The sequence below is a fragment of the Salmo salar genome, chromosome ssa08, assembly GCF_905237065.1.
Source record: "Salmo salar chromosome ssa08, Ssal_v3.1, whole genome shotgun sequence".
Lineage (NCBI taxonomy): Eukaryota > Metazoa > Chordata > Actinopteri > Salmoniformes > Salmonidae > Salmo > Salmo salar.
Genome location: NC_059449.1, coordinates 14,058,281 through 14,081,380, shown reverse-complemented (window position 1 = coordinate 14,081,380; position 23,100 = coordinate 14,058,281). Strand labels below are relative to the sequence as shown.

The window sequence follows — 23,100 nt, the reverse complement described above, 5'->3', positions numbered from 1 at the left end:
AATACACACACAATAGCGAGGGAAGGTTTAACAAAGAGAAGACTTAAATACACGATGACCAAAACACACACCTTAAGACTTCAACACAGGGGAGGATGAAGAGGTGGAAAGGTGAAGGAGGAAAGGTGTGTGTGATGTGTCCTGAATATTTTACCCTAGAGGAATGATTGGTATGTGTGTGTGTGTGTGTGTGTGTGTGTGTGTATTATTGAAATTTGAAAGCGTGTAGGGTGGGTTGGGGTTGAAAGTGTGTTTGGAGTGGGTTGGTGGTAGGTGGGTGGGGCATGTAGAACTGGGCACAGACAGGTTGTGGAAAGAGAACAGGATTGGACGAAATTAGGAATGTAAGGATAACTGAAATAAATGGAAATGTGGCACTTACATTTAAATAGCACCATTCATCTGCTCTGGGCCCCAAAGCGCTTCACAAACCCTGCAGAACAGAATCACCTCAGAATACAACCAGCCACGTGGTGAAGACCCTACACACGCCTTCTCTCTCCCATACACTCCTGGACATACACTCCTGAATGAACACTTCTGAGTACACTAAGGATGCACTGGTAAAGGGAGGTCCTTCTCTGTCCTAGACACGCCTCAGTACACACTCCGAGTGCACAGTCTTTAGTACACTCTCCTCTTTGGTACAAACTACAGCCTCGGCTACAACTTCTCGTCTGTCTTTTGCCCAGCTTATTCAGCTGGCTTGATTTGAAAGTGTTGTCCATTGCAGTGGATGACCATCACTCCGTCACCCCCACCGTCCACTGCTGAGCACACACTACTTAGTACACTATCCTGTCTGGACACACTACTCTAGAGTCTAGACTAGAGATACCCTCTTGAACTGGACGGAGGGGGCAGCTGTGTTTGGGCTACCTGCTTTTAATTCTGACCTCTCAAACCTTAACCGCACAGCTAATGTGGACTGTCTGTCTGGTTTTAAAGTCAGGATAGAGGATGGATTTTTAACAGACATTAAAACACTCAACTACTATAATGACTGAACTAATTGCACCCTTGAACATTTGAAATGTGAAATAATAAATTCCCATGTACCTAAAATTGACTAATACTGTTAGCAGTGTTGATGGTGTGTGTGTGTGTGTTCCTGTATTGACCAACGAACGTGGAGAGAATGGGTGGCGGCGTATTGAGACCTTAATCGTGCCTCTACTCCTTGTAACAAGACGAGACACTAACAGATACCTCAGTAAACTACTGCCCTGACTCTCTCACTCCAAACACCAAACCAACTAGTGATCTAACTCTACCGATGGCTAGACAACGGACAGTATCTGGTGAATAGTGGTGACAGCGTAGGCCGATCAGTTAATGGCGAGATGAGTTCAATGGCGTCTGATTGATATCGATGGCTCTACACGTGCATTGACTGACTGCGTTTCATGGCAAACAACTTCCACAAATAGATACAAACAAAAAAAAGAAACACATAAAAATGACAGTGACTTGTGTGTTAACTAACAATCTGTTTCTACGGCGATTCAATATTTTCCTAGATGTCTGTTCAGATTTCCTGTTAAGTGATTGCATGTGAATGCATGTATTACTTTCATTCCAGATGGTTTCAAATGCAATCTGGGAAAATAGAACATCTATGTGGTATAAAATATGCATCTGTGTGTGCAGGCTTTAAAAGCACAGCGCTAGGCTAGGCTAATGTCATTAGCATGTTGTTGCGTGTGTGTTGGAGGAGCTTCATGGGTAGGCTAATGTCATTAGCATGTTGTTGCGTGTGTGTTGGAGGAGCTTCATGGGTAGGCTAATGTCATTAGCATGTTGTTGCGTGTGTGTTGGAGGAGCTTCATGGCTAGGCTAATGTCATTAGCATGTTGTTGCGTGTGTGTTGGAGGAGCTTCATGGCTAGGCTAATGTCATTAGCATGTTGTTGCGTGTGTGTTGGAGGAGAGTCATGGCTAGGCTAATGTCATTAGCATGTTGTTGCGTGTGTGTTGGAGGAGCCTCATGTACTGGCAGCGTTGGTTTAACATGAACAGATTGGCTGAACGGCTATGTATGGTTTACTGTTTGTGTGTGTGTGTGTGTACATCACACAGTACAACAGAGGCTCCTATAGGGGTATAGGAGTATTGGGTCAGAGGGGGACAGTGTTTGCTATCTAGGGCTGTGAGTCTAATAGGGGTTTATATATACTGTGTGAAGGTCTTAATAGCTTCAGTGAGCTAGATGTCCTATGCACGTAAATGTGTATGTTGGACAGTGTCTGTGTGTTTTACATTTACAGTTCAGACTGCGTGTGTATTATGTTTATGCATGTGGTCTTACACGCATGTTTTCGACTTAATGTGCATACTTAACGTGTATACTATAGTCAGCCGGTCAGTGGGTTACCGTCTGGCTGTGCGTCTGTACATGTGTGAGGGAGGAGTCGGGGTAGGGTAGGGTGGGAGGGTGGTGGAGTAGGAACCTCTGTCTGTACTTGCTTTCCTTACTTGAGCCCTCCGGTGGGGACGGTGTGGCACTTCTTGTGCTCCAGCAGCTGCTCGGGCGTTTTCAGGAACTTGTGGCACACGTCGCACTCGAACATGCGCGTGATCAGGTGGATCTGGAGGTGGCGCTCGTACATGGTCCGCGTCTTGCACACAAAGTTGCAGAAGACGCACTCGAAGCCTGGGGGGGGAGGGGGGGGAGTTAGCATGACTGCAGTGCTCCTCGTCCTCTTAATAAACATCACTCCCGTGATATCCTTGTGTGTGGCTCAAATGATTGCTCGTATTTTACCTCACATATTCTGGACACATCACACACACACACCTTTACATCACTGCATAATTTACGTGCAAAATGTCTGTGCTTTTGCATGCTAGCTGTTCGAGGAGACTTTCAGTCATTGCTCTAACGCTAGTTAGCAATAGCGTGCAAAACTACATCTAACTTCCTGCATACTGGACGCAGAGACGTAAACATGGTATCCATGAGTTCATCTGACTCTGGGGAAGTAGATAAAGGGGTGGGCTCACACTATCTCTTTAAAGGCCCAGTGCAGTCAAAATTCTGTTTTCTGTGTTTAATATTATATTGTACCGCTGATGAAACTAACACTGTAAAAGTGTGAAAAAATGTGATCAGTGTTATTTCCTGATAGCTGCTGGTTGAAAATACAACCTACACAGGACCTTCTAATCAGCAGGTTTGCATGAGCGGGAGTTTCAGATTTCCATGGTGACATCACCAGGCGGTAAATGAGTTAATAGACCAATAACAAAGAGAGTTCCAAACCACTCTGCCAATAACAGCTAGTTTTCAGTTTTCCCCTCTCCACTCAGACCCCTCCCAGACAGTCCTAGCAAAAATCTTGCTTGAGAAGTAGTTTTTTGCTATTTTTTTATGGAATCTATTACAGTAAGGTACTTATTGTTACCCAGAAATGATTTGATATTGAGAAAAAAACAGCTGCATTGGGCCTTTAAGGATATAGAATTGTAAGTAGATTAAATTAACTGTAGTTCTACATAATGTTCCAGCCTATACATCCCAGAACTCCTTGCCTTTCTCAGACTTCTCTTCAGTTCCTGATCCCGAGTGGCTGCTGGAGCTGGATTGGCTGCCTGCAGAGGAGGGAGGGGCCAGCAGGTTCTTGAGCTCCTCATTGGCATGGGTAAGTTCTCCACCCTCTGAGCTGTTTAGCGAATCGCTGAGGGCCGACAGGGAGGAGGAGGTGCTCTTAGTCTCACTGAGAGGGCTCCGCGAGTTCAGACCTAGGAAGAAGAGGGGTCAAGGGTCAAGGGTCAATCATCATCAGCATTGTTGTCATCGTGACAATCATCATCATCGAATTCAGAAAATGTACCATTGTAATTACATTTCACTTCCTGAATGATTAAGTAATATACCCCAATTCTGTCACTACCAGCACTGCCACCGTCAGTCATCATAACTGCTTTCTCAACATTAGACAGGGTACCTCAACCCAATAAAAGGAGGAAAAGCACTAAACTACAGTCAAAACCACACACACACACACACACACACACACACACACACACACACACACACACACACACACACACACACACACACACACACACAATGTTGAATACAAAATGAAAATCACACACACTGCAGGCAGGCAGGCTCAGCTTCAGGGCCATGTCCTCTGACTGGAGCCCTGCTGCCAGTCCAATCAACAGCCAGTATGCTTTTATTGATCTCTCTCTTTTCTCTCTCCCTCTCTCTCTCTCTGTTTGACCGCACTTCTCTGGGATAGAGAGAGAGAGAGAGAGAGAGGGAGAGAGAGAGAGAGAAGAGGGGAGGAGGGTCACGGCTAAGGGAGCTAAGATGGCGGGTGCAACTCAGGGCACAGCTCAACAAAGGGCATTCAGTCAGGGAGAAGGAGAGGGAGGTGGGGAGGTGAAGGAGTATAGGGCTGCTGGCTGCCATGGATTGTGAAATGGCCGACGCCAGCTACCTCACACACATTTGTATGTGTGCGCACACACGACACAGGCACATACACAGAAATCACACTGTGGCATTCACACAGACGCATTCAAAGACACATATTGTACATAGCCTACACACTTTCATCCTTGAGAATGAGAGAATGCAGGTATAGAAACGCAGAAAGCAGAGCGTGAAATACCATTGTATCCATCTCTCTCAACGCCGAAGACCTCTAGAGGTAGATTAAAGACAAAACGAGACTCACCACTCCACTATATAAGGGAGCTATAGAGTGCATTATGCTCTGAACATTCAAAGTACTTGTCCCTTGTGGGAAACCACATCATTTATCATCCCGGTTGGCATATTCCTTGTTAGCTCTTTTTCCAAGGTCCAAGATGCTATTGAAGCATGTATATAGTCAAACGCACTTCACTTTTTATGAGGGTGGACAACGTTGTAAACTAGTGTTACACTCCCCTACGGATTGGACAGTGAAGCGAAAACTTTAAAGGTGGCTCTATACTCCACCATTTTGGATTTGAGTTCAAGCGTTTTATATGATGAGACAGTACAGCACATCACCTTTTATTTGAGGGTATTTCCATACATGTTTCACCGTTCAGAAATGAAAGCAACTCATGTATCTAGTCCCCCCATTTGAAGCGGTCATAAGTATTCGGACAAATTCACTTATGTGTATTAAAGTAGTTAAAAGTGTAGTAATTGGTCCCATATTCCTAGCATGCAATGACTACATCAAGCATGTGACTCTACTAACCTGTTGGATGTATTTGCAGGTTGTTTTGGTTGTGTTTCAAATTGTTTTGCCCAATAGAAATGAATGGTAAATAATGTATTGTGTCATTAGAGTCAGATTTATTGTAAATAAGAAAATAATATGTTTCTGAACACTTCTACATTAATGTGGATGCTACAATTACGGATAATCATGAATGAATAATGAATAATAATGAGTGACAAAAGTTACAGATGCATAAATATCTGCTAATGGGCCAGAATATGGGACATTGAATGTATCTCCGTCCCGTTCCTACTGTACCGCCACACACAGTATCTCCGTCCCGTTCCTACTGTACCGCCACACACAGTATCTCCGTCCCGTTCCTACTGTACCGCCACACACAGTATCTCCGTCCCGTTCCTACTGTACCGCCACACACAGTATCTCTGTCCCGTTCCTACTGTACCGCCACACACAGTATCTCTGTCCCGTTCCTACTGTACCGCCACACACAGTATCTCTGTCCCGTTCCTACTGTACCACCACACAGTATCTCCGTCCCGTTCCTACTGTACCGCCACACACAGTATCTCCGTCCCGTTCCTACTGTACCGCCACACACAGTATCTCTGTCCCGTTCCTACTGTACCACCACACACAGTATCTCTGTCCCGTTCCTACTGTACCACCACACAGTATCTGTCCCGTTCCTACTGTACCACCACACACAGTATCTCTGTCCCGTTCCTACTGTACCACCACACAGTATCTGTCCCGTTCCTACTGTACCACCACACACAGTATCTCTGTCCCGTTCCTACTGTACCACCACACACAGTATCTCTGTCCCGTTCCTACTGTACCACCACACAGTATCTCTGTCCCGTTCCTACTGTACCACCACACACAGTATCTCTGTCCCGTTCCTACTGTACCACCACACAGTATCTCTGTCCCGTTCCTACTGTACCACCACACAGTATCTGTCCCGTTCCTACTGTACCACCACACACAGTATCTCTGTCCCGTTCCTACTGTACCACACACACAGTATCTGTCCCGTTCCTACTGTACCACCACACACAGTATCTCTGTCCCGTTCCTACTGTACCACCACACACAGTATCTCTGTCCCGTTCCTACTGTACCACCACACAGTATCTCTGTCCCGTTCCTACTGTACCACCACACACAGTATCTCTGTCCCGTTCCTACTGTACCACCACACAGTATCTCTGTCCCGTTCCTACTGTACCACCACACACAGTATCTCTGTCCCGTTCCTACTGTACCACCACACACAGTATCTCTGTCCCGTTCCTACTGTACCGCCACACACAGTATCTCTGTCCCGTTCCTACTGTACCACCACACACAGTATCTCTGTCCCGTTCCTACTGTACCACCACACAGTATCTCTGTCCCGTTCCTACTGTACCGCCACACACAGTATCTCCGTCCCGTTCCTACTGTACCGCCACACACAGTATCTCTGTCCCGTTCCTACTGTACCACCACACAGTATCTCTGTCCCGTTCCTACTGTACCACCACACACAGTATCTCTGTCCCGTTCCTACTGTACCACCACACAGTATCTCTGTCCCGTTCCTACTGTACCACCACACACAGTATCTCTGTCCCGTTCCTACTGTACCACCACACACAGTATCTCTGTCCCGTTCCTACTGTACCACCACACACAGTATCTCTGTCCTGTTCCTACTGTACCGCCACACACAGTATCTCTGTCCCGTTCCTACTGTACCGCCACACACAGTATCTCTGTCCCGTTCCTACTGTACCACCACACACAGTATCTCTGTCCCGTTCCTACTGTACCACCACACACAGTATCTCTGTCCTGTTCCTAGCCGTAGCAGCAGCCAGGCTCCCTGCTGTGGGGCCACCAGTCTGACCCCTTGCCCATGTGGCTGACACACATCTTAGCGGGGGCCAGCTTCAGGCGTAACACCTGCTGAGTTCAGCCGTTTCCATGTCTGTCTGGAGCCTGGCTGGGGGAGATGTGGTGTCCAAACACTATCAGCTGACAAATAACACCCAGCAGTCTTTTCTACAGCCCCAATGTGGTGTGGTTTCAGCAGCCATGTTTGCTAGTGGGTTGAGGCTAGCCTAAATGCCAAGCTTCGATATGGACTCACCACTCTGTGTCTGTGTGAGAGAGGGTAAGAATGTGTGTGTGTGTGTGTGTGTGTGTGTGTGTGTGTGTGTGTGTGTGTGAACCCTGGCCTGCCTCTGAAGGACCAGAGGGCCTATTGATTTTTTCCCCTCAGGCACGATAAGGGGCAGCCATCGTAGATAAACAAGGTCGCTCCCCGGCCTCCGTGAGGACCCCTCAGCTGTCTGCAACACTACCGGACAATCCCACACACACTGCCACGGAAGGGCAAGACTGGCAACCGCGTCGGACGATAAACCGGACAAACCCGCTACGGACCGAAAAAAATATATTGATGGGTTTTGGACCAGTGGCTTTAAAAAGTCCAGGGAAGGTCGAGGGAGGGAAAAGAATCTACCTGTTTTGTTATTCAAAGCGGAAGTTGTTTCTGTTTGGAGAGTTTACAGAGTTCGTCTCCTCTCTCTCCCGGGAAGGGACTGGTTTTATGAAGCTTTACTTTACTGTCACTTCAGTTCAGTGTGTTGAGACTGAACATGTTGGTTCCCTCTACTATAAATGGCTGTAAACTAAACTAGCTGTATCTACTCTGAGCAGTAGCACCTCAATCTGCAACACTCCCCCAACAGCTCCCTACCAACAACATGTTTACAGCTGATCTGAGAATCATTCTGAAAGGTTGGTACCGTCTCTTCAGAAAGCTTTAATACATTGTTTGGATTGTTTGGCTACGATCCGAGGTGCAGACTTTTCCAGTCCCCCTCATTAAAAGTTATAGACTGGGTGTAAGAAATGGTATAGACCCCCTCTTTCTAGCCTATCCCTTACGCCAAAACAACGCTTTAAAACACATGAGCCCGAGCGAGCAGATGGATACACGCTTCAGGAAGGGAATCAATATACTTTGGAACAAATCGACGGCAGCAAAACCAAGCTCAGCTGGGAAAGAGATGCCATCAAGTTGGTTGTACAAGCTGACTTCGTCCTATTGCTGCCCCCAGGGACAAGAGGTGGACCAAAGCCATCTCTCTATACAATACATGCCTGAGCAGACGACAGATGATCTACCTGTGTGTCCGTGACTGACGTGGGACTTCATGTCACTCTCCTCCACACAGACGTAGTCACAGGCGCTGCAGCACAGAGAGAACATCCACTGCTCCTTGTCCACGTGGAGAGACATGTGGCTGACGAACTGGGCGTTCAGCCCCGTCTGGAAACCACACGCATGGCAGCTGGATGGACAGGAAGAGGGAGGGATGGGTTAAACACTGATCTCAGAACAGGTCACAGCTAGAGGGGAAAGGAGAGAGGTATTGAACATAGACCAAATGCTGATCTCAGACCAGGTTATAGAGGCGAGAAGACATAATTAATTCCTAATCAAACCCTAAAGGCTGACCTCAGACCAGGTTATAGAGGGGAGAGGACATCATTAATTCCCAATCAAACCCCAAAGCCTGACCTCAGACCAGTAAAGAAATAGGTCAGTCATGTACAGTCCATTGTTTACATTACTGATACTGACCCCAATTTATGGGATCAGTAAATTGCATGTGTCAGTGTTTATACAGCTAGATCTTCTGTACACACAGTAACCACAGAAACTAGGCTGTTTGACGGGAGACGTTAGATCTTCTGTACACAGTAACCACAGAAACTAGGCTGTTTGACGGGAGACGTTAGATCTTCTGTACACACAGTAACCACAGAAACTAGGCTGTTTGACGGGAGACGTTAGATCTTCTGTACACAGTAACCACAGAAACTAGGCTGTTTGACGGGAGACGTTAGATCTTCTGTACACAGTAACCACAGAAACTAGGCTGTTTGACGGGAGACGTTAGACTTCTGTACACAGTAACCACAGAAACTAGGCTGTTTGACGGGAGACGTTAGATCTTCTGTACATAAAAGCTGTTTGCGGGAGACGGATATAACCACAGAAACTAGAGTTAGATCTTCTGTACATATTGACGAGTAGACTTTGTACACAGTAACCACAGAAACTAGGCTGTTTGACGGGAGACGTTAGATCTTCTGTACACACAGTAACCACAGAAACTAGGCTGTTTGACGGGAGACGTTAGATCTTCTGTACACAGTAACCACAGAAACTAGGCTGTTTGACGGGAGACGTTAGATCTTCTGTACACACAGTAACCACAGAAACTAGGCTGTTTGACGGGAGACGTTAGATCTTTGACGCCTGCTATGGATGAACTATAGGGACAGACCTTTATTATGGGTCTGTGTACATTAGTACAGGGAAAGTTCTTGTGACTACTGCTCTGAGAACATGTGCGTCGACCAGACTCTAGTAGAAATCCAAAATGGTGCATCTGGCCCGTTCAATGTTTCTTTGGACTATTTCATTCATTCAGCGTAGCAGCACCTGTAGTAATAGGGGAAGGTCTTCCCGTCTCGTCCCTCAGCGGTGGTGACGGCGCTGACCATCTGCTCTGCGTCGGTGCTGACCAGCTTGACAGAGTGGATGGTCAGGTGCTGGTTGAGGTTGGCTCTGCACTTGGCTGCATAAGGACACAGGTGACACGTATACTTCCGCTCCTCTGGAAGGACAGACGGACACAATGTCAGAGAGAGAGGTGGGTCTACAGACACACACGGGGACACACACGTTCGTACACACACTTACGCGTAACACACACACCATATACAAAACGCATGCAGGCACACAACATGCGTACACATCACGTATACACAAATACAATGAGTACGTCCCCTGCATGAGAATGTCTGCTTAGTGGACTACACAAACAAAACACACACGCAAATCCTATTACGTCAGCTACTAACTAACGCACACACACATTTTGCCCGAGGACATGAAGCCAGGGAACCTTTGTGGCCCGGGTAAACCAAAAACAACCATCATGATGACATATGCCCCCGTTTCTGCTCTCTGTGGTGTGCCCAAGCTGTTCTCAGCCAAACAACCCACTCACAGGGGGAGTGTGTGTGTGTGTGTGTCTGAGTGTGTGCTCGCGTGCGTGTTTTGTATTAGTGTGTGTGGACCATGCGCTTTCATGCATAAGAATATGTAGGTTTTTACATAAATGTGGGTGCATTAAAAAGACTAATTTAAATAAAATGTAAATTGAGAACGCATTATCTTTACCAGCAATGACCCTTATACTTGTGGTAATGCCAGGGGAGTGGAGATCTCTGATCTGAACCACTGAGAGTCAGGACCTCTGTTTGGATCTCTCATCCAAAGGATCGCTTAGACGGTAGTGTGTGCTGTGTTCACATGTATTTACATGTATTTATACACTGAGTGTACAAAACATTAAGGACACCTGCTGTTTCCATGACAGACTGACCAGGTCAATCCAGGTGAAATCTATGATCCCTTATTGATGTCACTTGTTAAATCCACTTCAAATCAGTGTAGATGAAGGGGAGGAGACCGGTTAATAAGGGATGTTTCAGCCTTGAGACAATTGAGACATGGATTGTGTATGTGTGCCATTCAGAGGGTGAATGGGCAAGACAAAATATTGAAGTGCCTTTGAATGGGGTATGGTAGTAGGTGCCAGGCGCACTGGTTTTCGTCAAGAACTGCAACGCTGCTGGGTTTTTCACACTCAACAGTTTCTCGTCTGTATAAAGAAAGGTCCACCACCAAAGGACATCCAGCCAACTTGACACAACTGTGAGAAGCATTGGAGTCAACATGGGCCAGCACCCCTGTGGAACTCTTTCAACACCTTGTAGAGTCCATACCCTGATGAATTGTAGCTATTCTGAGGGAAATAGGGGGGGTGGAACTCAATATTAAGAAGGTGTCCTTAATGTTCTGTACACTCAGTGTATGTATTTATGTGTATTAATATGCATTTATATGTATGTATATGTATATGTATGTATATGTATTAATATGCATAAAAGCATGTACAGACACAGTAGTATGTGGTTTTGCATCAGATATGGTATGGCCCCAATGCTGTTACACTCTGTATGTACATCTATGTAAATGTGTGTGTGTGTATGAACCCATCCACTTGGTGTGTGTGTGTAATATATATATATATTTTTAAATGTATTTATATATTTACATATACATGTAAATAAATAAATATATATATATATATAATATAAATATATAACATTTTTATATACACACACACATATATTTATGTATGTGTGTGCGCATCCGCGATTGCGTCCGTCCGTGTTTGTGTGTCCATTGTGTCCAGTGTGTGTACTGGGATGCAGAGCAGCCTTCTGGCTTGGTAATTAGGCGGGCAGTTTTCCCACTGAGACTAATAATGGTGGTAATTTCTTTAAAGGAGAGAGTAATCCAGTCTAGTAAACCTTATTGACTTTTTACAGGGTATTACACACACAGTCACACACACGCCAAGGAAACGTTGACAAGACATGTCACAACACACAGGGAACTGTACGTAGAGATGGAAAGGGAGTGTAGTGTGTGTGTGTTAGTGGACTCACCTGTGTGTAGAGACAGGTGTCTGGAGAGGGTCTGCTGTCTGCCAAACACCTTGCCACAGACAGGACAGGGGTAGAGCTGCTGACTGCTCAGTATCCCCTGGGACATCCCGTTCCCCCCCGACTCTCCAGTGTCCTTCTCTGGGTCTGAAAACACACAGACAGTTTACCATATTTTACTCACAACTTTCTCATAACCTCCCCACAACATTTGCACTGGGAGGCAACCTGAAAGTCCATATTGTAGGAAAGCATTCAGCAACTGAAATGGAATGGAGTCCAGCTTTGTTTCATATTACTCCAACTTCACTCCAACCCTCAGCCTTGTTTCATGTTACTCCAACCCTCAGCCTTGTTTCATGTTACTCCAACCCTCAGCCTTGTTTCATGTTACTCCAACCCTCAGCCTTGTTCCATGTTACTCCAACCCTCAACCTTGTTCCATATTACTCCTCAGCCTTGTTCCATATTACTCATCAGCCTTGTTTCATGTTACTCCAACCCTCAACCTTGTTCCAAATTACTCCTCAGCCTTGTTTCATGTTACTCCAACCCTCAACCTTGTTCCAAATTACTCCAACCCTCAACCTTGTTCCAAGTTACTCCAACCCTCAACCTTGTTTCATGTTACTCCAACCCTCAACCTTGTTCCAAGTTATTCCAACCCTCAACCTTGTTCCAAGTTACTCCAACCCTCAACCTTGTTCCAAGTTACTCCAACCCTCAACCTTGTTCCATGTTACTCCAACCCTCAACCTTGTTTCATGTTACTCCAACCCTCAACCTTGTTTCATGTTACTCCAACCCTCAGCCTTGTTTCATGTTACTCCAACCCTCAGCCTTGTTCCATGTTACTCCAACCCTCAACCTTGTTCCATATTACTCCAACCCTCAACCTTGTTCCATATTACTCCAACCCGCAACCTTGTTCCATATTACTCCAACCCTCAACCTTGTTCCATATTACTCCAACCCTCAACCTTGTTCCATATTACTCCAAACCCCAGCCTTGTTCCATATTACTCCAACCCCCAGCCTTGTTCCATATTACTCCATTCCCCAGCCTTGTTCCATATTACTCCAACCCTCAGCCTTGTTCCATACTACTCCAACCCTCAGCCTTGTTCCATACTACTCCAACCCTCAGCCTTGTTCCATACTACTCCAACCCTCAGCCTTGTTCCATACTACTCCAACCCTCAGCCTTGTTCCATAATACTCCAACCCTCAGCCTTGTTCCATATTACTCCAACCCCCAGCCTTGTTCCATATTACTCCAACCCCCAGCCTTGTTCCATATTACTCCAACCCCCAGCCTTGTTCCATATTACTCCAACCCCCAGCCTTGTTCCATACTACTCCAACCCTCAGCCTTGTTCCATACTACTCCAACCCTCAGCCTTGTTCCATATTACTCATCAGCCTTGTTTCCTGTTACTCCAACCCTCAACCTTGTTCCAAATTACTCCAACCCTCAACCTTGTTCCATATTACTCCAACCTTCAACCTTGTTCCATATTACTCCAACCCGCAACCTTGTTCCATACTACTCCAACCCTCAGCCTTGTTCCATACTACTCCAACCCTCAGCCTTGTTCCATACTACTCCAACCCTCAGCCTTGTTCCAAATTACTCCAACCCTCAGCCTTGTTCCAAATGACTCCAACCCTCAGCCTTGTTCCAAATGACTCCAACCCTCAGCCTTGTTCCAAATGACTCCAACCCTCAACCTTGTTCCAAATGACTCCAACCCTCAACCTTGTTCCAAATGACTCCAACCCTCAACCTTGTTCCAAATGACTCCAACCCTCAACCTTGTTCCAAATGACTCCAACCCTCAACCTTGTTCCAAATGACTCCAACCCTCAACCTTGTTCCAAATGACTCCAACCCTCAACCTTGTTCCAAATGACTCCAACCCTCAACCTTGTTCCAAATGACTCCAACCCTCAACCTTGTTCCAAATGACTCCAACCCTCAACCTTGTTCCAAATTACTCCAACCCTCAACCTTGCTCCAAATTACTCCAACCCTCAACCTTGTTCCAAATTACTCCAACCCTCAACCTTGTTCCAAATTACTCCAACCCTCAACCTTGCTCCAAATTACTCCAACCCACCATCTTTCTCATACCAACACTATAGCCTCCTCAAGTTCTCATCACCTCCATGATAATCAGACTATACCACACTGTGCCCCTTGATATTCTCTCTGTGTGTGTCCTCCATCACCCATCAGTCCTAAGCCCTCTCTAGTGTGTGGTTGTCCATGCTAATCAGACTATATAGTAATACACTACCACCCAGGGACACAGCAGGGATGGAGAGAGAGAGAGCAAGAAAGCATAATAGAGAGAGCGAGAGAGAGAGAGAGAGAGAGAGAGAAGAGGAGCGAGAGAGAAGAGGAGCGAGAAAAGAGGAGAGAGTGAGAGAGCTAGAAAGCATAATAGAGAGAGAGAGGAGAGAGAGAGAAGAGGAGAGAGAGAAGATGAGAGAGTGAGAAAGCATGAGAGAGAGAGAGAGAGAGAGAGAGAGAGGAGAGGAGAGAGAGAGGGACGGAGGTGTGGGGAAAGCGTGAGAGAGGATGCAGGGATGGAGAGTGAGAGATCATAATAGAGAGAGGAAGAGAAAGTGAGAGAAAAGGGAGAACATGACAAGAAGAGATATAGAATTAACCTTCTGATGAAGGCACAGCTCTCAATTAGGATTCCATGCCACTCCTCCTCTCTCTTTATCCCCCTCTCCTCCATCGGGTAAATAAAGAAGTGGACAGGGAGGGCTTCCGTCATTGACACAATGCAGCTAGTCTCAAATGGACGCCTGGCACCACACTACCTAGGATCATATTGTTCTCAGTGACAGGGTAAGGGGAGAGTGGACTGACTATACCGTACTTCACACAGGATGGCCTTTCACATAGGGACATTTAATAGGGAGCACAGGAAATCACCCCTTTAAGTCCACTATTTACCTGGTGTTAGCTTATAAATCATAGTAAAATGGTACAGAAATGCCTGTACCCACAGTAACCAAGGCAGGCGGGGCTTAGCAAAGGGTCAAAGGTGTTGCATTCTTTTGAAGTAGAGAATCAAAAAAAGAACCATTGTTATTGTCATCTAACATTAATCTACTGTTAAACCACAGAAAAAATATCTTCTAGACTGTTTTCGTTTTCAGTCTGACTGCAGGTACAGGCCTCTTGACGTTAATGGTGCGGAAGACAAAAAAAAGAAGGCTAGTGATTGGAGTCACCCTCCGCAACTAAATTCATTTGTTTTAACGAAGGTTGTCATAAGAGATGCAAGCTGGTGGGGGGGGGGCTAGGAGGCTCCATTCTCTGGTATTTTGGGGGAGATTTAATGGTGGGGGCATTAAAGAACAGATGTACTGGCCTTGGAGAAAGACAGAGGGGGAGATGGAGAAGTCTGAAGGACGTCTAGCTAAAGTTGTATGCTGACAGGTCTGGACTTCTCTCTCTCGCTCTCTGAAAAAAGAGAAGGGAGGAGTACGACGAAAGGAGAGAGACCAGAGGGAGGGATGCTAAAAGACAATTCCATCTTTATCTGTCTGGACATGTGCTGGTTGGAAGAGAGCAGAGAGCCTACTGTGTCTGTAACTAGCTGAAGTGAAGTGTGGGAATGTCTCAGTGAATGAGCACTACACACCATCATAAAACCCCTCACGTCAACGCACACCCTCATCCACACAAAACCAAACACAAGCCTGTGCCCTGATGGTATTCTACAATATTTCAGTCAAGTGGCTGTACAGTAATAACACAACTAGTAATAGATTCCTTAGTTGTAATCCTTCTGTAGGGACTGAGTCACTCCTCATAAGGGCCCCTGGACCTGCCGTTCCCTGTGACTCACAACCTGACATACCAGTGGGAGTGTGTGGGTGGGTGGGTGGGTGGGTGTGTATATATGTGTCCCCTGCATGTGAGTTGGCAGAGTAGAGGGGAGGGTGTGTTTGTATGACTTCTTAGTACACATCAGTATGACCCACATGAGAACTTGACCCCTTGAATCCGTGGCTGCAGAGTAGTGATGCTCTGAGCTCTATCAAAGATCCACCAAACCCCTTGTCTGTTAAGTCTCACTGACAGGCTTCACCATGGTGATGCCCCCCTGCATGCCGGTCTTGGATTGGCTTCTCCCTTACACTTCCTCCTACCACCTCCGTTTGTGTGGCTTAGTACTGAATGGGCACAGAGATCCTTAAGGGGCTTGTATCTCATCTCATCTCCTCAGACCACATAATCACATTAGCTGTCCTGAGGGGGTGAGAGGCTGGGCGAGGCAGGGTCGGGTGGGGGTCATCCAGGGTGACTGGAGCCCATGGACAGGGTGTAGGGGCCATCCTGGGGCCACGGTGGCCCAGCAACCCCAGCCAGAGCTCTGATAATCGGGCAATTAGAGGACCGGCGTGGGCCTTGAAGTGGTTAATGGTTTAATTAGTGTTATTAGAGCTGGAGAACGAGGGAGAGAGGAGGAGGGAGGGAGGGACAGACGCACGGCCTCCGAAAGGCTGGCTGGAGCTTGACCGGGGCAGGGGGAGAGGAAGGACAGCCGCCACCATCACGACACACACACACTTGCTGTAAACAGCCACAATTACCGCCACACAGAGATGGTCACATTTTCATCAATGTGGAAATGTATGGGCAAAGTGGTACTACGCACCAGTCATCATGAAATCCAACCATGCAACTGTTTGAATTGTCATAAAGTGGTGTTTCAGTAATACAGGGGATTCTCAGAGTAACTGTCTGGATAATGAGTGGTGCTGGGGTGATACTGGGAAACTGGGTTAATGGGAGCACTGGGGAGGGTCACTACCCTTAGCACAGAACACAGCTGTGTGACTGACTGCACCCCTAGGAGAGAGAGAGGGATAGAGAGGGACAAAGATGGAGAGATGAGAGGGAGATATGGAGAGAGGGAGGGAGGGGATAGAGGGAGCAGGAAAAGAGAAAAGTGCAATCCGAAAGCAGAGAAAAGATGGTTGAAGGAGACAAGAGAAAGAACTGGGCATCGGGAAGAGACAGAGAGAGAGGGAGAGAGAGAGAAGGTGAGAGCAATAAAAGAGAGAGAAAGAGTGAAGACACGAGTCTGCACGTTGCACCCAGGGAAGGGAGACAGTCAGTTGGGCGAATTAACTATCAGGACACCCTTGACACGTAGAAGCCAATCAGATTTTAATTAACTGGTGGATGGTGATGGAGGGAGAGACGGGTGAGGCTGGCACAGGCTAATTACCCTCTGTATCTCTGCCTGCCTGCCGCAGGCACCACAGGGACAGCCACAGAGCATCCCCATTCCAGGGCCAGGGGAGGGGAGAGAAGGGCTGTCCAGGGCAGGGAGCTCTAAGGCTGGGTAGATGTGTGAGTGAGACGGGAGGTGGAGGCTCTGGAGGTGGAGGCTCTGGAGGTGGAGGAAGAGGGGTGGAGGAAGAGAGGGTTGGCCAGAGTTGAGGCCTCGTGGCTGGGTAGATGTGTGAGAGAGCAAGGAAAGGCCTGGGGAGGTGGAGATGTGGCTGAGGAGGGTGGGAGGTTACTGTAATCAGCTGTGAGGGCCAACATTCTGGCTGCATGTCTACATTATGAGTGTCTGTCTGGAGTGTGTGTGTGTGTGTGTGTGTGTGTGTGTGTGTGTGTGTGTGTCTCACCGTGGAGGGCTGTCCTAGCAGAGGAGCTGGCCTCTGCAGGGGAGGAGGACTTGGAGCGCTGGCTGAAGGGGGATTGTCTGAAACGCTCGTCCAGGAAGGGGCTAGGAGTGAACACACAACCACACACAGACACAGTCAGAGCAGTATCATGCTATAACAGCTCAATAACTAACAAACAAGCTTACGCTAAAATATGATAGCAATATGCAATCAATATGCAATCAATATGATATCAATATGCTATTTTTTTTTTAAATAAAGTTGCAGAGCTCCAGGCCTCTCAATGCTAAACCATAAGCAATATACCAAAAAAGACTAACTGTAGAAATAGCAGCTAAGCGGAAAAGAAGCCACTATGTTCATCATGTGGAATGGTTGCTGGTTTGAATACCCGAGCCAACAAGGTGAAAAGTCTGTCAATGTGCCCTTGAGCAAGGCACTTAACCCTCATTTGCTCCAAGGGCGCCATACTCCTATGGCTGACACTGTAAAACAACACCTTTCACTGCACCTCTCCAGTGTATGTGACAAAACAACATATTTCTGTTGTTGTCTCACCTGCTTATGCCCACCATGTTGCTGTCTTTGTGGTCGTTGGCTCTGCTGACTTTCTCTGCAACACAAAAAAGCTCCCAACATCAAAGAGGGTCATTAACAACAATGAGAAATCATTAACAAGCCCTTTGTGGTTATGATGGAACCACCAATCGGTTATTCAGGGCATATTGATTACTCAACGTGACCGAGTGGTCAGTATTGGTCTGATACTGCTTTGAAAAGGTGCAATCTGGGATCTGGGAATCTGTTCAATGGTCAGTCCTTGCATCTAGAGTGCCGTCTGTGAATTTGAGAAGGGTAACATTTCCCTAACCATTTTGCTGAAAGACCAATCCCAGATTGTAGCGTATAGTAACAAACCCAGGGAAGTTGCATGGTTGTCCTGTTGCCTTGGCAGATACTGTTTTAAGTGGTCAAAGTCAGAGATCATATTAAATTGCTAGAGGGGCTATGCCATAAACCCTCACAGTTCCAGAATGGTATAGAAATGGCAGCCATTGTGACCAGGGAGAAATCCAAACCAGTCTAATTGGAATGAATGGTAGTAGAGGCATAGGTGATGCATTTCCTGATTTCACTTATACAGAAAAATAAAAGTAAGGCATGTGATTTTCTTTTTAAACCTAAAATATTGTCATATAATTATAAAGTTTGTACAGGTTTTAGACTGTATAAATAGCCTATGAAATATATGTAAACGGACCATAAATGTCTCAATATTTGTTTTCTTGGAAAGCTGTGAGTGTTTATAATATGTTTATAATACAATATCAGTACTTGCTGCATTTACAACTTGTCTCAATCCTATCAACTGATTTCAGCCAGTGGATGTGGATTGACTGCATTGTTAGTATGGAATGTTGGCATATTGGTTCGAAAAATTAGAAAAATGATTGGAATCATTCCAGTTAAACTGGCTAACAAACATACTGTGCAGACAATCTTCAAAATGATTGTTTTACACAATATCTTATCACAGCACACTGGTTGACCAACTCCATGACCAAAATGGCTGACCTTTTATGCTGTCATAAGAACGTTCATGTCCATTCTAGTATTCAAATTCCTAATTCTATGGTCAGAGTAATAAAACCCAGGGAAGGTGTTTGGTTGTCCCTCGGCTTCAGCAGCCTACTAGTGATGACCTCATCATAGCAGCCACTTGCTCCCTGGGTGGCACTGCTCTAGTCGCTGCCCCCCCAACCCCTCCTCGCCCCCCACTCCCTAACCCCTCCTCCCTAACACCGCGCTCCGTCAAATTGTTCGCCAAGGACAGAGGTCTCTCCGCGTTGCCATGGTGATGCCACACGGGAGAAATGTAAGGGGGGGGATAGTTGAGAGAGGGGCGGAGGGGGGCTAGTGTGTGCAGCCAAGTGTGCTTGAGCTGGCATGTTTGAAAAGTAGTCGAGGAAGAGAGAGAGGAGGGATAGAGAGAAGGAGAAGAGGAGGGAGGGACATGGGGGAAGACAGGCACTTTGTAGACACTGCTCCCCATGGGGGCTTGTGTGTGTCTGCGTGCGTATCTGTGTGTGTGTGTGTGTGTGTGTGTGTACTTGCGTGCTCGTCGGTGTGTGCATCTCTCTCGCTGGAGAGAGATTTTTTGCCACAATTTCCGAGGTGCTACTGTATAAGGCATTTAGGCGTAGCAATCAGAACTGGGGGGCATGGCCTGGGTCTCCTGTACCCCCCCCAACCCCATCTTGGGGGACGCAGGCTCCACTTCAGTGCTCTGCCATCAGGCAATACAAACAGCTGTCTGCCGCCTCAATGTCATGGTTACAGCCAAGCAGAGAAGAAGTGTGTATAAAACCTACAGAGCACATTACAGGTAATATATAGTGTCCCCTAACCGCAGAGCCTCCAGAGATCAGAAGAGAAACATGTAGGTTCTATGGCTAAGTATCACACCACATTTCAAGGTTGACACTGAGGTGCCCGAGAGAGGTGTGTGTGATTGTAGTCAAGGAGGTGTGAGAGAGTATGTGTGTGTGTACACGTGTGTGTATGTTTGAGAGATTGTGTGTGTCGTATGTGTGTGTGTGTGTGTTGTGTATCATAGAGAACATTGCGCACCTGAGAGTTGGAAGAGGAGCTCGGAGGCCATTTTCACCGATATGTCCTGGGAGAAGAGGTCTTGCTTCTGGGGGCGGGACAACGCCTCAGGGAGGCTGGCCATTGGCTCGCTCTTCTCACACGGCCCTAAAGTGCTGAAGGCCAGCAGGTGAGAAGGGGGCGGGGCCGGGCCGCTGGCCGGGTCCACCTCCATAGGCTCCGCCTTCACCGTCACCTTCTGGTAGTGGGCGGCGTCCTTGTTGCTTTCTGGGGTAGGGGATTGGATGAGAGGGACAGTGAGTGACAGGGTTGAATCTATGCATTCCTGTGACAACTCCTATCTACACCAAACATTAGGAACACCTCCTTAATATTGAGTTGCATCCCCCTTTGCCCTCAGAACAGCCTCAATTCGTTGGGGCATGGACTCCACAAGGTGTCCAAAGCGTTCCACAGGGATGTTGACTCCAATGCTTCCCACAGTTGTGTTAAGTTGGCTGGATGTCCTTTGGGTGGGGGACCATTCCTGAGACACACGGGAATAAGGGATCGTGGCTTTAACCTGGATTCACCTGGTCAGTCTGTCATGGAAAGAGCAGGTGGCAATGTGTATATATATATATTAGTGAGGGAAGTCATTTGGCTTATAGTTTGAGAAAAGCCAGTTCTGTTTTATCCAAAAGGTTATAATATATTTATACTGCATACAACTCCTCAAAGCTGACGAGTAAGTGGATTTGATTCCAGGTAATGTCCTAATCTCTGCATTTCACAGATGATGTGTCTCATTCTCAAAATATAGATAGCTAAGTTCATTTATCATACAACCCCTACAGACTTCATATTACCTCATGGATGTTCAAGGAGAAATAACCTTAAAAAAAACCTTGTTAATAAAGCCTTGAACGTACCCTGAGGACATTCTGTACATTTAAAATCAGACACAGACAAGATCTCTCATTCCATCCATACTTCAATCTCCATCCATCAGGTGCTCTCTAAACTCCGGACTGTCCTCACTCAACCTCTTCCAAATAATACGAGTCTGAATCCAAATGAAAATGGTTGGAATTCCAAAAATGTTTAATAAAGCCTGGACCATAACATCCATTCAACCCCTAAAGCGCGCCGTTCCTGAGTGGATATTGTCTAGTTATGTGATTATGTAGGGCTAGAGGGCATCACCAGGTCACACACTGGCTCAGGGAGCTAGGCAACCTGTACAGGTTCACTGTGTGTGTGTGTGTGGCTCAGCGAAGTACACAAAACAGAAAATATACTAGCACCATTAAATATGAAACAGAACAACAGTGACCTCATTCCAGCCCTATGGGCATTTTGAGGAGGGGGGGGGGTGTTATGATGTTGTGAACTCAAACGCCTCCTTGAAAACCTTTCAAACCTTTTGCTTCAGCTGTCGTCAAAAGAAGGAACACTTCTGATTCAACAGCAGTTGTTGTCTTGTCATGTCAAGTTTTCGTAAATCAGGACATCTCTTAGGAGATTTGAAAAATCGGGGTTGAAATAAAACAACAACGTTGGTTAGAGAATCCCTAACGGAGGGAAAACCTTCCCGTAACCTCCCCCCAACCTCCCCATCGCTCCGGTTATCAGACAGTGTTCAAGAGGTTAGCCAAATAGCAGACACTAAAAATAGTCCCGGTGGCCGGCAGTACACGGCATCAGGATCTCCGAGGTAACAGATTTTGACTGTCTCGTCCAGGTTGTGTGTGTAAGCGAGTGTGTAAGGTGTGTGTGTGTGTGTGTGTGTGTGGTGAGGAGCAGCAGGGAGCTCCAGCCATGCTGACACGGCTGCTCATGGTGATTATGGATATATGAAATTGGGCCAGTAGCGAGGGGGGAAGAGGTGGGAGGGGGAGGTCAGGAGTACAGGAGAGAGATGGGAGAGAGATAGATGGAAGGGGGAGAGAGAGAGAGCGAGAGAGGGGGGAAGGAGGGAGGGAGGGGTGAGAGGGTAGGCTGAGGTCAGCAGTGTAGGAGAAAGAGAGCGAGAGAGGGGGGAAAGGAGGCAGGGAAGGGTGAGGAGAGAGCGAGGCAGCAGTAACCCAGTGATGACCCTGCCCTCTCTGTGACCTCTCCTCTCCTGGATGGCTGAGCCTGGGAGGGGCGAGTCTAGTCACCGTTGTCTGAACCCGGCCTACAGTGTGTGTATGTGGCAAGGTGCGCGCGCCTGAGTGTTGCATTTACATTCGGAGTTGAAAGTGTGTGCGAGTGTGCGAGTGTGCGTCAAATCACATTTTATTTGCCACATGCTTCGTAAACAACAGGTGTGGACCAACAGTGAAATGCTTACCCAGGTGCATGCTAGCGCACCAGTGTGTGTGTGTGTGTGTGTGTACAGTGCGTACAGTGTGTGTGCGCGGTCGGCCCAGTGTGCCTGTGTGTTTACATGATGTATGGGTGCGCGTCCACCTGAGTGCGTTCTCTTTCCGGACCCAGGTTTCGGGGGCGGTGGTAGCCTAGCCTAGCCGACCCCCCCCCCCCGTCTGGAGACACAACTGACAACCATCGGCTGACTAATCCCTTAATCAGGTGCCCAGAGCCTGGCAAGAGCAGAGCGGTCGTGGAGGGGGGGGGGGGAGCGCTGCGAGGCCGGGGTCAACCAAGGGACAGGCAGTCTCACGCACGCTCCTGCATGGGGTTCACCACCCCTGCCATCAGGGGCTGAGTGGACTGCTGAGCGCCACACACACACACACACACACACACACACACACACACACACACACACACACACACACACACACACACACACACACACACACACACACACACGAAGCGAGAGAGAGAGCTGGGATAAGCACACTTGCGTCACAGCTGAGATTCATTGAGTGGTCAGACAGTCACACACAATCATTTTGCTCACACACACACGCTCAGAAAGTAGATAAACAAACCCTCGCAGTGAAAACGCATCAAAGTAGGGGGTCTGAGTGGTCTTTTTTTTGTGTCAAATTGCATAGCCTTCACTTACCTATCTAGCACAATAAAACACACACACTACACACGGCACTGTATGT

At 47.1% G+C, this 23,100-nt stretch overlaps 1 protein-coding gene across 7 annotated transcripts in view; it reads right to left on the bottom strand.

The window, feature by feature from the left end:
• The window catches only part of znf827 (zinc finger protein 827), a 112,726-nt gene that overhangs the window by 4,484 nt on the left and 85,142 nt on the right, over positions 1-23,100 (bottom strand). For 3 of the 7 annotated variants that reach the window (XM_045722760.1, XM_045722758.1, XM_045722759.1), the window contains exons 6-13: positions 20,081-20,326; positions 18,008-18,062; positions 17,450-17,550; positions 11,783-11,926; positions 9,702-9,876; positions 8,375-8,541; positions 3,531-3,740; positions 2,475-2,652 (exon numbers count right to left, since the gene is read on the bottom strand). In XM_045722760.1, the coding sequence (XP_045578716.1) occupies positions 2,475-2,652; positions 3,531-3,740; positions 8,375-8,541; positions 9,702-9,876; positions 11,783-11,926; positions 17,450-17,550; positions 18,008-18,062; positions 20,081-20,326 (1,276 nt within the window). Of the gene's footprint in view, positions 1-382; positions 434-2,465; positions 2,653-3,530; positions 3,741-8,374; positions 8,542-9,701; positions 9,877-11,782; positions 11,927-17,449; positions 17,551-18,007; positions 18,063-20,080; positions 20,327-23,100 lie in introns of all 7 variants that reach the window. The other 4 variants (XR_006770779.1, XM_014209404.2, XM_045722761.1 and 1 more) reach the window with 4 other exon arrangements.